The sequence below is a fragment of the Juglans microcarpa x Juglans regia genome, chromosome 1S (genome assembly GCF_004785595.1).
Source record: "Juglans microcarpa x Juglans regia isolate MS1-56 chromosome 1S, Jm3101_v1.0, whole genome shotgun sequence".
NCBI classification, from domain to species: domain Eukaryota; kingdom Viridiplantae; phylum Streptophyta; class Magnoliopsida; order Fagales; family Juglandaceae; genus Juglans; species Juglans microcarpa x Juglans regia.
The window spans coordinates 22541920-22558579 of record NC_054595.1 but is presented as its reverse complement, the minus strand read 5'-3'; the positions used below and the strand labels follow the sequence as shown (position 1 = coordinate 22558579).

Here is a 16660-nt window from a genome sequence, read left to right as displayed (position 1 = left end):
GCTACTTTTGAACACGAGGACCTTGGCGAGACTCTCTGCCAAAACTCGTGCTGGCAACCGCTTACGCTCAGAAACCCTGCGCACAACAATCCATAAAGCATACACAAGCCTATTTTCCAAACAGAGACGAGATCTGGTAGCCGAAAGCCAAAATATTATAACATTTATCATGCAAGCAAGTGGAGAAAAGACTTACACATATATTAACTAGGAATATTTGTGAGTTATGATAAGAGATTTGGTTCTTACAGAGCATATTTCGAATTCTTGAATGCAAGGCAAAAATAATTTGACTTGTGAAAAAAAAACTGATATGGAAAAGCTGTCCAACAAGCCAGTTCAAACCCTGGTGTAGTACGCCAGTCGAAGCTGCAAGTCCAAAAATAAAACCGGTAAATAATGCCTTGAAATGTACACATTTGTTGCTGATTATGTTACGCATGATGCACTTATAGAACAGCCTTTGACACGAAGTTTGGTGAATTTATGAACAGCTCTAGATCAATTTCTAAGATTCAATTACAGATGATATTAAGATAAAAGGACAACCACGCGTTATTCTGATCATAAATGCTAGGTCTCTAAAACTTGCTCAAAAAGTGTAACCGTTTAAAGTTTAAAATTGTATGAAATTGAGAAATTTCAAAAACTATTAGTTAAACTTTCTTTCTTAAAGAAAAGCACCTGCCAGCTTGAACAAACATCAAGAGTGCGGGAGGGCCTGCGAACTTTTAGGAGTTTATGTAACACATTGCTTGTGCTTGAAGAAAATAAGAGTCCTTGTATTTTCTGCCACTTCCAATGTGAATCCCATTGCGAATCCAGTCTTCTCGATGTATCCAAGCATCCCGGCCAAAATCAAGAATTCCAAGAATCTGTTATGGAGATGTGGCACATAAGTGAGTTCTTAAAGTCTGAGTCATTAGACTCCTATGTCAAATAGTGCAGATGCAATCTCCCCCCATATAGGTTACCAGTTGCAAAGCAGGGTGTTTGACCAGAATCTCTTCACGATTTCACATCAAACCATTCACGTCAAATTAAATCCTTAATAATTAACTCCCCTTTTAAAAAGTTCACTATTTGACCTTTACAGATTAAAACATTATAAGGTGAAACTAGATATATAATCATCCACTAGCACAATCACAAAAAATATAAGCAATTACAATAGACCACTAATAAGTAGACCCGTGCAACGATATACTTTTCTGCTCATGGTCTTCCTTCTAAGTATGCAGCAAAGTATGCATGTAGAAAAGAGCAGTTGAGGTCATAGCAAAAGTAAGCACCAAAAGCAGAAGAGGTATTTTCAAAGAACTTTTGCCTAATAAGGCTTCTCGGTTGCATTTCTTGGTCTCTAAGGCAAAGCCTTGCTCATCATTCCATCGATCTTTTCTTCTTTATTCAACCGGTTATATTTGATCTGTAGCTGGTAGTGACATGAGCAAAAGGTCTGGAATGGTCTATTTTATTTGTTAGATAGCAAGTTCAAGGGATTGGATGGGTTGAGTATGGCCTCTAAATGCGACACTCAGCTTGTTTAGTAGCAGTTGTCTGTTTCGGAATTCAATCTTGAATAAAAGAAGTGAAGAGTCTTCGTGAACAGATGACTCGATGAGCATTTGCAACTGTTTATGGTCATGACTTTTGTACCATTTACTGCTTCCCTTGATCAACTTGATGGCTTGAATATGATGTTTTTTTTATACATTTTCTCATCTAAACCCCACTACTGATAAATATGAAATCTTTTTTTATCAGTGTATATGAATAGTTACATATTTCACGGTGATGAGAGAATTTGCAGACTTCTTTCTGCAATTTGCTTTTTCTTTTTAAGGTATGCCAAGTTGGGTTCCATTTGATCCCTAGCTACATTGTTCAAATTATATTGCATTTATCTTAGAATTGAACAAAAAAGGGAGGAAAAAAAATGAAAATCCACTTAATCCGTATCTTTTTCATCATCAATGCAAATATGTGAACAACGCAACCCTTTCACCTGCACATTTTCTTTCTTTTTAATGAGAGGACCTGCACATAACTATTAACTTTCATTATTTTTTTCATCTATGTAATTAGGGGAACGAGAGGGTAGACGACACAAATATGCATACCCTCCAAGCCCACTTCACCAACTTCATTAGTTTGAGATACGTATTTTCCCTTAACATTTACTGAAGTTTCTAAGATGTACAATGTCTTCCCCCTCTGGCAGTTAAAAACATTTATCTCATTTCTTATCGAAGTCAAATTCTTAGGGAAACTCTCCTCATATTCTATGGTGGCATGTACTCTACCAAAGCACACCAGAAGCAATTCAGATAATCAAATTGTCATCAACCAACAATGACAACAACGATAGGCAGCCAACATATGAAGAAAACAAACACACAAGTTAATCAGAATTATCTTTAAAAGGACCAACTACAGGTAAAATGGAATACAAAATAAAGGAGAACGGTTTTGAGTGCTTGACTTACTACTCCACCTTTCCATGACACAAAATTCGGATCCGTTCTTGATTGCAGAACCTGTTTAAGATACGTTAAGGTCAGAAAATCTATCATCCATAATCACTTGAACGAAAGTTAAACAAAAGATGATATAGAAGGTACAAGAGGAATCTCAGAAGGTAAAAAAATTGATGCCCATAAAACCAAGGACTATATCCCTGTATGCAGTTGTAGATTCAAATGAAAATATTACTCTTATCACTTTTATGACCCTTACAGGTTTTTTTTCACATAAAATCGATCTCTTCTTTTCCTCCAGAAAAATTAATCAAAGGTACAACCATCAAAGGTATAACCATTTGCTGTGAAATGTGGATATGGATAAAATCTTGTCTTAGCATTAACACAAGCACTTATACATGGCAATAAGGAGCTCATTTATGAATGAAGAAAACAATTTCCAAGGTCCAGAATATAATGCTATGCAAGTAGATTATATGTCATATAAACAAGGAAATAGTATGTTCAAGCTAACCTCGACAGTATCAATTGCCTCATTTGAAGGAATTGCATGCAAAACTCTGCAACAAGAAAGGGCAAATAAGATGTGGAAGCATTACAGAGGTGTTGGAATCTCCCATAGAAACTAAGTCAGTCCAATACATTTCAAAAGCATTTAATTTTGATTAGCAGCTCGTGACATCAATGCCTGACTTCATGTTTATTATCCTTCTACATTGGACAGAAATAGTCCCCCTGGTGTTTTTAAAAGCGATTACACAAGTAAGAAATTCAGAGTGGTTTATCAAATAAGGTATAAGATAAAACTAGAAACTATCAATACTTTTAAAAGCTTGGTAAACAGGACAACAGAGTGAATGTGGCACAAAAGGCAATAGAACATTTGGTATCAGTAACCTAATGTAGTGAATCAACTTAAAAGCACAAGGAAATGATGATCATGTGCCTTTAAACGGCAAAAGCAGCCAGCAAATTGTAACATCTGCCTTATATAGTTACCCTAAAAGGAACAGATTGTAGCACAACAACCCAAACAAAATCAGCCAGTTGAAACCTTCTTTATAGGTGAAGACCTCCAAAATTTAACTAATATAATGAATCAACTGAAAAAACATGACTTAACCAGGGCTAAGTGATGAAAAATGCCTTGGAAGTGAATGCATCCTTCACAAATTCTGTAACAGAGAGAGCACCTAGTTTCTCTAACAATAAGATTCTAGAGTACTCCTACAAGGATCAGCCTCTTAAAGCGTTATTTATAATTGAAGACCTATAAATTAACAGTGGTGGACTGCCTAACCTAAGAGGTGTAGCCTCCCAACCTTGTATATTTGCAGTGGAATGAATATCCATACTCTTTTCTGATGGGTTTTTGTCAGGACTAAGATTTCTGTAGAGTTAAAAAAAGGAATTTTTTTTTTTGTTTCCTTTGTTGGTCGATGGAAAGGAAATCTTGTACCCACTATTAGTACTAAAACAATCACGATTTATTTCTAAAAGCAAAATCTGAACAAACCTCTCCTCCACTGCAGGAATAAGGCCACCCGTCAACGCCACTCCACCTATCTAAAGCACAAAACAATGTTATTTCTTCCTGCCTCAATTGTTATTCAGAAATATAATCTCACACAGTCCATCAGGCTACCAAAACTCACCAATTGTATGCTACAAAACAACTTTCTCTGGAGGTCTATACGCCCTGTGAAATGAACACCGTATATTTAATCAGCATCACTTACAGGATGTAGTAGGATAAATGTGACCAAACTACCTGTTGAAAGAATGCTGCTTGTGATAGCCTCTGCCAGGCCAACCTTCTCTTCTTTCTTTGGTCTAGCCGCAAAAATTGGGTAGCTATCCCACATTGGTAATCCAATATTCATGCTAGGATATAAACCATCTGATATGTCAGATCTTCTGGGAAATTCCATGTGCCATGTATCTTCCAGCATATCCTCATAGTCATGAAACCTAGTGAAGTAAAGAACATAAACAGTAGCAGAAGTTACTACTGGTTTCTTCATGTGCAAGCCTATAGTACTGCTATACATTACTAACCAAGAACGTGGTGGTGGAGGATACACATCTGGAACCAAAAGCATTGGGTAGAACAGACCCATAGGAGGAACCTATTAAAGTAACTATGAGCGATATTGTTCAGCCAAACAAGGTACATTCAAAAGGACAGAATTAGCGAAAAAAGATTTTGTAATAAGAGACGAACATTAAGGGCAGTTAGCCTTGTCTTGTGAGACCCAGCTGGCATGCCATCTTCATAGGAATGAACTATAGCAGCGGCATCAAGTTCCCCTTCCTATGCACAAGAAAGAAATACTTTGAAAAGAGGACAATCAGAGAAGCAAGAACACTTTTGAAAAGTATAATCAAAATAAAGAGAAAAAATAACTCACTTTAATTTCACAATATGTCTCTTTCAGTCGGTTTAGCATCAACAGATCTATAGGCTTTGTCAAAATGTCAGTACGAATTTGTGGCCATGTCTGATGATGCCTCTGAGTCCAGAGGAGGCATCTTGCGATATCCTGAAAATGTTAACACATCCTGATGTGACTAAATTTTTTTATTTTTTATTTATTGGCACAGGGTGTTTGGGAACAACGTCTCGACTAATCCTGGGGGTGCACAGACCCTCGGCAAGGAGTTTTCCGCAAGTACACCTCAGGTAATTCAAGGGGAAAATCCCCTAGCCCGATGGCCCCTAGAGATTGTTTGCATGCAGTGGGTTTCGAACCTTAGACCTGGAGGGAGCATACCTCCAAGACCAAGGCCTTTACCACTTGAGCTAACCCCGAGGGGTTATCCTGATGTGACTAAATTATCAAGGACAACTATGGATCACCTGTGTAATATGGAACAGACTGGGCTATCATAGAACAAATACAAAAAAACTGCAGCAGAAGTATGTATGCCAGAACCATCAGAAGAAAAAGAAGGTCAAAGAAAAATATAAAATGGATTTTTTCAACTCTGTGGATTAGGAAAGGTGGGAGCAATAAAAAATATAAGAAAAAGCAGACAGATGATTAAAGAACCGAGAAGTGTGACAAACAGAAGGGAATAAGAAAGAATGATAACAAGGATGATTAGGTCACGTGTGAAGAACAAATTAATGCAGCAACAAGGCATAATTTGATTCAAGTTAAATGCACTTCAAGAACAAGAAATCTATCAGAAAAAGTGAGTCGACAAAAAGAAATTGAAAAATGTAAGGGGTTAAAAAAAAATTGGCATTATACACTTTGCAACCCAAACTATCAAAACTGACATATTGCATCCGTAAACTACCACCGACTGTCAAATAATACCTCTTTTTCCAAGTCTACCAGTTAAGAATACAAACAATGGACAATTTGAAACAATCTTGATAGTTGGATGCTGACAAGATCTTAATGATAGTCTATTTATTTGACAATTGGTAGAAGTTGAAGGGTGCAATGTGACAGTTTCATTAGTTCAGGCTTTGAATTTATAAAATATGTTAGTTGAAGAGTGAAAGCATCTTTATCCCAAAAATCATGTCTTGCACCTTGACAAAAAGAAATAGAAGAAAGTTGATATGCTGATTGTCACCCACACAAAAACAAAGAAATGCAGCATCAAGAATGATTCAAATTCAAGGTACTGGGAGGACAACAAACCAGTAAGAAAGGTTGCCAATCAACAATGAAACAATTTCCCATACATTAAATGCAAAGATGTGATGTTTGCTTTTTTAAAGAAATGACTAGTCAGCACAAACAGTTTCCTCGTATACTTGGCTGGGTGAAAAATCTACTCCCAATGGTATCACCTTATGAAAAAATTAATAAACACAGACATTTTCCACGTATAGGTATAGCTCATTCAGAAGTAATAAGTTTAAAGATGAATCGGACCTCTCCACCAAAAGGTAACGTCTTCTCTGTAGTAGGTAGCCCCACTCCATCCTAAACACCAAAAGTTGATTATCAAAGGGCAGGAAAGCCTTACTTTCCAAAAACAGATACTTCACCATGCTACTACTAAGACCCAGCAAGAAGCAGGAAAGAAATTAATGTCATTTTTTTTTTTCAAATATTTGATTTCAAAAGTGAAGAAGAAAGACCTGGACATCCAGCAAAAAGAAAAACGAAGTATAAATGTACTGTAGTTACCTCAATGCAAATCACTGTTGTCACCTGAGCACCCATATTTACAACACAAGCTGTTGATAACCCATTGCCAAAAACAGCTGCTAGACCTTCCTGTATCAAATTATTGGAATAAATAACCATCTACAAGAGGAAATTTCTAGCGTACACATGGGAATGCAAATTTCAAGAAAATCATCAACACTTATGAATAAATAGAACTTGTAAAGCATAATGCAAATGATGGCATAATCAACCAGGAATAATGGAGCATAGATTGGCTACTGGAAAAAAAACTCGTGATGGTGCATGTTTCTAATACTAATTGTCTGGGTTATATTATATTGTTATATCATTTTGTTTAGGAGCATATTGAATCATTAACTGAGGCAAGCTTTCCATACATTAAAAGATATTATGTATCTTGAAAAAAAAGGAAAAAGTGGTTACATGCTCATAGAAGTAACATGGTACGTATAAAAAAAAAAAAGAAGTAACGTGGATGGAAATTGGACACCAAAAAACAGAAAAAAACAAAAAAAACTTTCAGTATATCTATCACGCCAAATCCGTCTTCCGCAGGTTATTTCTACATAGAAATTGAATTCATATAATATTCGCGCACTCTAGCAAAATGTTTGATGTTCAAGATAAATCAAGCTCGAACTTTGTCCATAGGATAAAATATCAGTCTGCAAGATCACTACGGACTATTTTTTGATAAGCAGATAAGAAGATCACAACAAACTAAATAGATAGATATCTAGTATATAAACCTGGTTTGTATAGGGCATAGTTTAATGCCAGTATGAATGGTTAAATAAATTCAACAGAAACTTTTAATAATTAACAGAAAGTCTCACCTGGTGTACCACTGCAGAGCTAAAACGCAAGTCTCGCAACACTATGGATAACATTTCTTTAATTTCTGCTTATAATAAAGAGCATACACAAAATTAAATTAGTTCCCCACATTTCAGTTTTCTCTTCAAGAAGCAATAAGCAAATATGGAGAAGTAATCAAAGATTGCATTGTTACAATCCAGATGGAGAAAAAATTGGAGATGCGCATGATTAAGATAGCTTTATTTTAAGTGATGACTAGAAAAGCAGTTTTTACAAGAGTTCACACACTATTCTTCGCACGCCAAGCAGTGAGATGAACCTCACATGCTAGATAGAAATATCCAATACGCTTCATCCAGAAACAACTAAGGTTGTCAGCTGCCTTTCACTTATACAGAATGTACAACCCACCAAAAGTTGTTAGCTAGGTTGCAACAGCCATAACACAGCTTAAAAACATCCATTACATTGGTGGACAGGCAAATAGAAGTGGGGGATTGCTGCAACCAGTTTGAAACTCAAATTTATGGTGCAACTTCAACAGACCTAAACCCAATAAAGTAGCTTGCATCATTGAAATTGATACAGCCGACAAAAAGAATGACCTCATTATGACATCATATGATGAAAGCTAAGTCTATTGCATGCTGACGACCATAACAAGACGTACTTTTCAAGATTCTTAAAATTCAAGCTTAGAGGCTTAACAGTCCTCAAGTTAGTTTTTTTATTTTTATAAAAAGCAAGTCAAAATGTTTAAGGACCCATAATTTCTTAAACTTTGAGAATATTAAGTGCTCTAGTACAAAGAGCATCCCGTATAAACACCTCATTTCTGGTCGGTAATGAGTTTTCATTGACTCACTTTCTGAATGCAGAACCAACCTTTTTCGGAAGCATGAGCTATGGGTGTCTTAGTTCTAGATCTGGCAAGCAAGTTGTAAAGTATGAATTAGAGAGGACAACTGAGTTAAAACTAAGAAAAATGATCAACTCAACCCAAAGACATACAAGATTCCAAATTGTCCTTGTGTCAATAGTGTCCTTGCAAGCAGACTGGCTAAACACATGGACTTTTAAGATCTGACCATCCTTTGATAGGAGAACTAATACCATTGAAATGCTGACTATAGACGGCGTGGCTAATCCAAAGACTCCTGTGATTCGAGAGCATGTTGCTGATTTTTTCGAATACTTACTGAACATGTGGGATGGTGGCCAAAGCTCAATGGACTAGCTTTTGAGTCTATAGATCCACAGAGTGTTTCGTGGTTGGAGAGACCCCTTGAGGAGGCAGAGGTTCATGGTGTGGTGAGGAAAATGGTTAATGATAAAGCACCTGGTCCTGATGATTTCTCTATGGGATTTTTCCAAACATGTTGAGATGTGGTGAATGATGATTTAATGAAGGTGGTTCAGGAATATTTTTCGGTTGGAAATTTTGAAAAAAGCCTGAATGCCACTTTTATTGCACTTATCCCTAAGAAGCTTGGGGCAACGGAAGTGAAAGATCATCGACCCATTAGCCTCATAAATGGGGTGTATAAGATCATATCCAAAGTGTTTGCAAATCGTTTAGGGGAGGTGTTGGGAAAGATCATTTCGAAACCCCAAAACGCTTTTGTAAGGGGTAGGCAAATTCTAAACTTAGTTCTCATTGCTAATGAATGCCTATATAGTAGATTAAAACCTAGCAATAAGGGGATCTTATGTAAATTAGATATGGAAAAAGCTTATGACCATATGAATTGGGGGTTCTTAATTTAGTTGCTTGGGAGGTGTGGACTTAGAGAGAGATGGTGTTCGTGGATCAAATGGTACATCTCAAAGGTGAAGTTTTCAATGTTAGTAAATGGAAGTCCAGTTGGCTTCTTTAACAGCTCGCGAGGCCTAAGACAAGGGGATCATTTGTCTCCACTTTTATTTGTCATAGTTATGGAGGCGTTTAGCAGAATGATCTCGGCCTTGGTTAATTGTGGTTTTGTGACTAGTATTTTGGTTGGTGACCCTGATAGGGGTACTCTTAACATTTCTCACTTATTGTTTGCAAATGATATACTAATTTTTTGAGAGGCAGAACAAAACCAGATGTAGGCATTGAGGGCTCTCTTACTTTGTTTTGAAGCGACATATGGTTTGAAAGTGAGCTTAGACAAATCAAAGTCGGTGCTAGTTGGCAATGTTTGCAACATCTGACAATTGGCTAACATTCTTGGATGTAAAGTTTCCTTTCTTCCCATGAATTACCTTGGTCTTCCGTTGGGGGCAGTATCACGGGCTAAATCAATTTGGGATATAGTGATTGAAAAGATTGAACGTAGACTAGCTGGTTGGAAGAGATTGTACTTGTCGAAAGGTGATCGAATCACCTTAATAAAAAACACTATCTAATTTACCAATGTATTTCTTATCACTCTTCCCAATTCTTGCAAGTGCGGCGCGACTCGGATTGAGAAATTGCGCCGCGATTTTCTTTGGAGTGGTATGGGGGATGAATTCAAATTCCACTTGGTCAAGTGGGATAAGGTATGCTCTCCTATTTTTTCTGGTGGGTTGAGAATTAGAAATCTGCGGATCTTTAATAGGAATTTACTTGGGAAATGATTGTGGAGATACACCATGGAACCGGAAACTCTATGGAAGTCGGTGATTGACCTTAAATATGGAGGTGTGTATGGGGGTTGAAGCACTAGAGAGGTGAGTGGGGCTTGTGGAGTGGGAGTTTGGAAGCATATTCAACAAGGGTGGGGGGGGGGGGGGGGTTTACCCGTCATACTAGACTTATATTGGGAGATGGTTCTAGAATTAAATTCTAGAGCAACCTATGGTGTGGTGACAACGTCCTTAAAGACTCATCCCCTTTAGTTTTCAAGATTGCTTGTGAAAAAGAATCTTTAGTGGCTGATGTTAAGGTGATGATCAAGTCCAGTGGATGTGAACTTTAGTACGGCTGCCCAAGATTGGGAAATTGGTAGCTTTGAGGATTTTTTTCGTCTTCTATACTCCATGAGACCGAGCTTTCAAGGAGTTGATAGGATACCCACAGGTAAAGGCATATTCTCGGTTCGCTCTTTCTGTAAGTCTCTCACATTATTCCAAGACAATCAATTCCCTTGGAAGAGGATTTGACGAAACAGGATGCCTCCTAAAGCAGCTTTTTTATGGGCTATAGCTGTAGAGTTTAATGTCCTTGGCCTTCATGACTTCCTTGTTTCTTTTTCTTCTTCCTAGATAGGCGATAACTCATGTATACCTTCATGTGTACTTGGGCTAAGCCTATTATTATTAATACAATCATTTACTTATATAAAAAAAAAGATCTGACCATCCTTTTCATTGAACACAAAAAACCCGATCAAATTCAAAGCATTCTTCAGCTGATGTTACACTACTTTCAGAAGCCTATAAGCAATAAACCATTCGGGTAGTTGTTGAGAAATTCCTATCACAAATAAGCATATGCTGGCAGAAAAAAAATGTAGGAACACACTTCTAAAAACTGTACAGGTTACAGAGAGAAGTGACCACTATTAATGTTTATCATAAGTATTAAGCCACAGACAAGTTGCAACATACAAGAAGACAACAAAAGCCAAATTAGAAAGAGATTTCTCAATGTAATGATCTCATAATCTACAAAGAACTATTTACGGCATAAATACCATGGTTATCAAATGTTTCTGGCACAACAAGAATAGCAGAGTACATGTTTCGTTCAATGTGAGGGATATGCAATTTCTCCATCAATATCCAGTCCCAAATAGCATGCAGATCCTCAATTACCTGAAAAACAAGAATGGGGTAATTAAGAGGAACAGTAATTCCCAAAATAGTAAAAAGCAATTTATTTTACAGGATCAAAACAGATGTGATAACACCAAAAAATGGTGACTAGGGTTAACTGGATCACAAATCATAATTGTACACAGTACAGAACATGCACGCAGCACATCACTTACCCCGGAACAAGGTAAGATTAGGGGAAGCTTATGTAGCTAACAAGTTCCTTTATTGAAAACTAGTGTGCAGAAACTGGTTTCCTATCCATCCATTTCAATCCCTTCATCTTTTGCTATCTGTGACCATTATCCTAATTTGTCCCATCATGAACAAAGGTTCCAATTATCTAATGTTTTGTTTAAAGAAGAAGAACGACAACAACAGCAACAATAATAAGGGGGTACAAGAATTAACTATTCGGGTCACTAAGTTTTGTGATCTGGAATAAAGCTATAGCACGGTATGGATTGTGTAAATTGCATCTGCAGGTCTAATGTGCTATGAAATTGGGACAGCTTATGAGGCATTAGAATCTAGGTGGAAAATGTAAGTTTGCCCCAGCAACAACTGCATTTGACATATATGATTACTGGGAATCTTTTTCTTATGCATGAGAGAGAAAAAAAAATGTTTCATGTACCTGCTGCATGGGATAGTGTAGTGAAATATTCAAATGACCTCTCCGAATAGGACGTCGTAAGCAATATGGCTCTGTGGGGGATATTTTAAGCGCTTCCTCACCACATATGAACTGTCTCAATTTAGGTTTGCTTGAAATAAGCTCCATAGAATTAGCGCCTTCATGCTGGTCCAAAGACTCATTAGCCGTACCTTCATTTGTTGAACTTACTGCATAACCAATTTGCATACATAATGAAATGAACACTGAGACTAAGCTGATACAACATTTAGTTGGAGCACATCACGTTAAATGTCATGCTATCCAACTAATTATGATTAATCAACAACCTTGCAAGCAGAGTAGGTAAAATAAACGAAAATGCTAAGAATAAGGCTATCTTACTAACATATCATCAAAGCCTCATGTTTCAAATAAAGTTAGACTATACTGACAGGATTGTGGAATCCTTAAAACCACCATGGCTATTTTGACAAAAAGACATACAACTCGTCAAGATTTTATCTCACGGTGTCTAACCACTTGGACTTTATCGAAAACTAGCACAAAGCTAGACCCTCTCAGCGCACCCCCCCCCCCCCCCCCCCCCAAAAAAAAAAAAAAAAAAAAAAAAAGAAGAAGGTTTTTCAGCCCAATTTCTGAAGAGTTACCCTAAAACAAGCAAAGGAAATATTGACCAAGTCAAAACAAAACAGCGATAAAACAGGAAATTATGACCTATAAAACCTGCAATGCATAAAAAATAATGAGAATCTTGCTAGATGAGGTTTCACATGTGTTCACTTGTGAGTGGACTTATATATATTGACATTACAGTCCAAATTAGAGCAGGTTGTATGGACTTATCAGGCAAGTCTGTATAACTTATGATTATAGACCCTCACCCTGAACCACCCATGTTACATTGAATAATGGGGTGAAACATTCTACGGCTGACCTATGAGCAAAATATTCACAAATTGTGGGCAACTGATGTGGTTCAATTCTGTTCCTCCCAATTTAAGCATGCAGCAATCACTCATGTCAAGATGGATCAGAACCAAAGAACGCCAAGCAATACACAAAAAGACTTATGACTGCAATTGGTCAATTAAAAAACGTGAAAAAAAAACCAGGTGGATGTTAATATATATACTATGTACACGACATAGCTCTAAGACTCCAAGTGCAAATTTCCAAACATTAGAAAAAATCCTTGTATGCACCGTAGCTTACATAATATTGGAGATGATATTTCAATTAGTGCTTTTAGTTTGCTACAGGAATGCCAATTGAGATTTTGATTCTTTATAAATTTGTTAGGATGCAAAATTCAATGGACTTGAATTTGGAAAACTTTTTCTGATTACGTATGTTCCAAATCTCCATGTACCTAATGGCAAAGATGAAGCTGGTTCCTTCTCATATAAATCGGTCCAAGAAAATGCTGTTTCCTTCCTGCTACTCTGTGGATTATATCCATCAACACGTCCCATCTGCATAACAGATTAGTTGATTTCATTATTCTTAGCACTTACAGACCAATAAGCAGACTCCTGTATATGGCCCATATAATTCTCCACAAATTGAAAACTTATTCATATATAAAGAATTTAACCATAAATAATTCTAGTACTTTTTTACACCAAAACAAAGGACCAACAAGTGCCTGTATCACTTCTTAATGTAGGAACTATGTCAGGCGGCAAGAGGCCAGTAGATCAATGTATCTCCTTCTTAAGCAAGGCATAACTGACATATTATAAATTTCCATGTACAGTTGACACCTTTTGGGCAATGGGTACAGCATAAGATATTTTCAAATTCATCACTTTAAGTATGTTTTCCTTTCAAGATATTATAATTGAGATGTTGAAATTTTTGTTCTTTCCTTATTGTAGTTAAGTATTTAGAATTTAAAATAAAATGAATGAAAATTGACTTGGGATAGTTTGGTACTTGAATTTGTTTGAAACATGCAAAACACCATATTGGATGATGAGTGTAGATGGTGGATGAGATCCCAAATTAATTGGGAGGGAGAAGTTTTTGCTTTTTATAACTATTCAAATCGGGCTCCAATTTGTAACATTGCCTAGTCCTTTTGGAGTAGGGCCTAGATGTAGCTTGGGCCTCCATCGAAACATTACAAATGGTATCATAGTCCATCCCAACCAGAAGTGTAGGACTTGAGCCGTACCACTTATGATAGAATGGCCTGACGTCAACGTCAGGAATTAAAGGGGGGCGATTGTGATACCCTAAACTGAATGATGAGTGTAGGTGGTGTATGAGATTCACATTGCTTGGGAGAGAGAATTTCTTGCTCTTTATAATGATTATAATGTGTCTCCAATTATCTCATTGACTAATCCTTTTGGAGTAGGAAGATGTCGCTTGAGCCTCCCTTGGGAGGCTACAAAAAATTAATGAAAGTGGACCAAGGGTTGTTTGGCAGCAATTCTATTTTCTTGTTTCTTTTAGAGAGAGTTCTGGTTTATTGATTTCAAAAACAAAAGAAAAATCATGTTCTTCAAACTAGCCTTGATGAGATATAAAAAACAACCACAGCTCTTATAGGAAATACCAAATACCACGACAAACAATACAAGAATCAACTTGTGTTATTCTAATACCAGTGGCTACTTTTGATAACTTCATATAAGAATCATTTTCTACCTATCGTCATGCATACCTTACGAGGGAAAGAGTTGTGGGCAACCTCTTCATCCAGAAAAGGTATCTTCAACAGCGACGCAATCTTTTAAAAAAATGGAAAGAAAATAAAAACATGATTAATATTGAAAAATTAAAATTTACTCTCTAATATGCGATAATGCTCATGGACTCACTATATCGTACGCCTTCTCCCGCTCCATGTGCTGAGCAGTAGTAATCTGGGAATTGAGCATCTGAGAAGGTCCAAAATATTTTAATCCAATTCCAATAATCAATGAAAAATATGAAATTAAAACTTACAAACAGAAGATATAACTACAAACCTGATCTTGAACAGTTCTCTTGGGGACTTGGTTGGTATACCGAGCAATGCAGTGAGGAATATTGACCGGAGTGTCCTGCGAAGCGAGGCCTATTCTGATATTTGCAGAACCTGGCAATCAAATGAGCCAGAACAGTGAGGGCGTCGAATAGAGAGATTGGCTCCGCAAGGTTTTTGAGTTGTAATGGAATTTCTTGTGCTAAATTGTAAACGTAAAAGGGGCCGAGAGAGCATGAGAGAGGGTGAGGGTGAGGGTAGAATTAGGGTTAGGTTACCTGGGTTGATGATGACTAGATTGGAGCCTCGCTCGGCGACGAGTTGTGAAGGGACCACGGTTTTCAGGTAATCCTGCGAAAATAAGAACTCGTATCAGAGTCAAGTTAGTTGAATCAGTGTTGGAAGAAAAGATGAGAGCGTTCGTTGTGGTTCCTATTACCATTGTCAGAAGCAAAGAGTTGCTCAGACTTGAAATTTGCCACTGGCCGTACGTAGCTTCAGCTTCTGCTCCTTTTATTCCGTTTCAGGCTTTTCTTTTTTCTGCCACATTTATTTCAAGAAGAGTTGAAATGAATATGAATACTAATAAGATAAGTTATAAATAATAATTAAATTTATAAATTAAAATTAATATATAGTAATAAACAGTAATAATACGAGTTTAGGTGGATTGTGAATCCAAACTGTATCAGATTATTTTCGCTTTCCAACTATTTCGAGTGGTTGATAGGACTGTTTATCTGGTCAGTTTTTTCCGGTCCGATCTGAATCCAAAAAATCAGATTCCAGTTTTGAGTTCTGGTTCGAACAAATTCAAACCGGAATTCAGATAAATCCAATCATACCGAATTTTAAATCTGAAACTTGAGTTTACAATCTGGTGCCTCTTTTGTTTATTTTTTTATTAATTTGGATGTTGAAAAACAGTTTAAGAGCAGCCTCGGCCTTAATGTCATGAGAGGCATGCTACAGTTGTCGGAGGAAGACATGCATTGTCGCCAAAGGTATGAGTCCATTGAATTTCAAAGAGAATCAGTTAAAACTTAAAATCTTTGTCAAGACTGAGAACTTTTCGATTGGACAGAACAGCTTCGACAGGTATCGTGACACTGTCGAAGCGCGCAGTTAGATCTCATTGCTTGCAACTGCATCTTCCATTCAGCATATTTAACAGATTCAAGAATCAGGATGCCACTAGCACAAAAGACGCCCAAAACAAAAGACACCCTTTTGGGCCTTTTCCAGAGGAATATCCTATATTTTAATATAGAGTATTGCTACATAACAACCACTATAGCTGTGCAAACACATTACACACACTATGTGATTGCTTCTGATACTTTGGTTTTTTTTTTGCAAAACGCACCAGACATTCCCCTCTCTCTTCCTCTCTCTCTCATCAGATCTATCTCATCCCTCTCTCTTTCTAAAAAAGAAATGAATTCAAAATGTCAAATGGATCGTATACACCAATCAATCACTTAACGAAACGCACCATTTTAGACACGTCAAGTGTGCGTCGGATGCAGCTGCACAGTGATTGCTCTCAAAATTTATTCTTTAACACATTGATTTGGAACTGCATCTGTGCAAGATGGCATTCAAGATGTTCTACTTGCCATGCCTAAAGCTTCAAGAAGAAATTTGGAGACTGACGTTTTACTTGGCATTGATATGCCCAAGCCGAAACTTGAATGAACAGTCTTAGTGGTTGATGTGTAGCAAAATTATTTACATTTGAATAATTCTTCTCATAAGTTACTATTCACTATCCATACCCCAGGGCCCACACCCTATAAAAAAAAAC

General features: G+C 37.0%; 1 protein-coding gene across 3 annotated transcripts; it reads right to left on the bottom strand.

The window, feature by feature from the left end:
• Positions 1 to 180: 180 nt before the first annotated feature.
• On the bottom strand, positions 181 to 15399 carry LOC121245853 (actin-related protein 9). 3 transcript variants are annotated; one of them, XR_005937014.1, is made up of 21 exons: positions 15293 to 15399; positions 15132 to 15204; positions 14858 to 14967; positions 14708 to 14767; positions 14551 to 14616; positions 13249 to 13351; positions 11877 to 12085; positions 11119 to 11239; positions 7474 to 7538; positions 6635 to 6724; positions 6377 to 6427; positions 4892 to 5023; positions 4705 to 4794; positions 4539 to 4609; positions 4252 to 4451; positions 4136 to 4179; positions 3997 to 4046; positions 2995 to 3040; positions 2487 to 2537; positions 675 to 875; positions 181 to 369 (listed from the first exon to the last, which is right to left on the bottom strand). XR_005937014.1 is itself a non-coding variant. In XM_041143742.1 (21 exons), exons 1-20 carry the CDS (start codon positions 15293 to 15295, stop codon positions 732 to 734), a joined length of 1779 nt encoding a protein of 592 aa, XP_040999676.1. In that variant the 5' UTR covers positions 15296 to 15399; the 3' UTR covers positions 181 to 369; positions 685 to 731. The 3 variants fall into 3 exon arrangements, 1 of the variants encoding a protein (XP_040999676.1); XM_041143742.1 differs by having other exon boundaries at positions 685 to 875; XR_005937015.1 differs by lacking the exon at positions 181 to 369 and having other exon boundaries at positions 831 to 875; positions 3997 to 4042.
• Between the last annotated feature and the right edge of the window lie 1261 nt (positions 15400 to 16660).

What these genes read in the sequence shown, in the direction of transcription:
- LOC121245853 (XM_041143742.1), bottom strand. An exon ending in TCTAGTCATCATCAACCCAG is followed by an intron (nt 14,968 to 15,131) that starts GTAACCTAACCC and finishes TTTGATTGCCAG; the next exon opens with GTTCTGCAAATATCAGAATA. An exon ending in CCTCCACCACCACGTTCTTG is followed by an intron (nt 4,452 to 4,538) that starts GTTAGTAATGTA and finishes TTACTTCACTAG; the next exon opens with GTTTCATGACTATGAGGATA.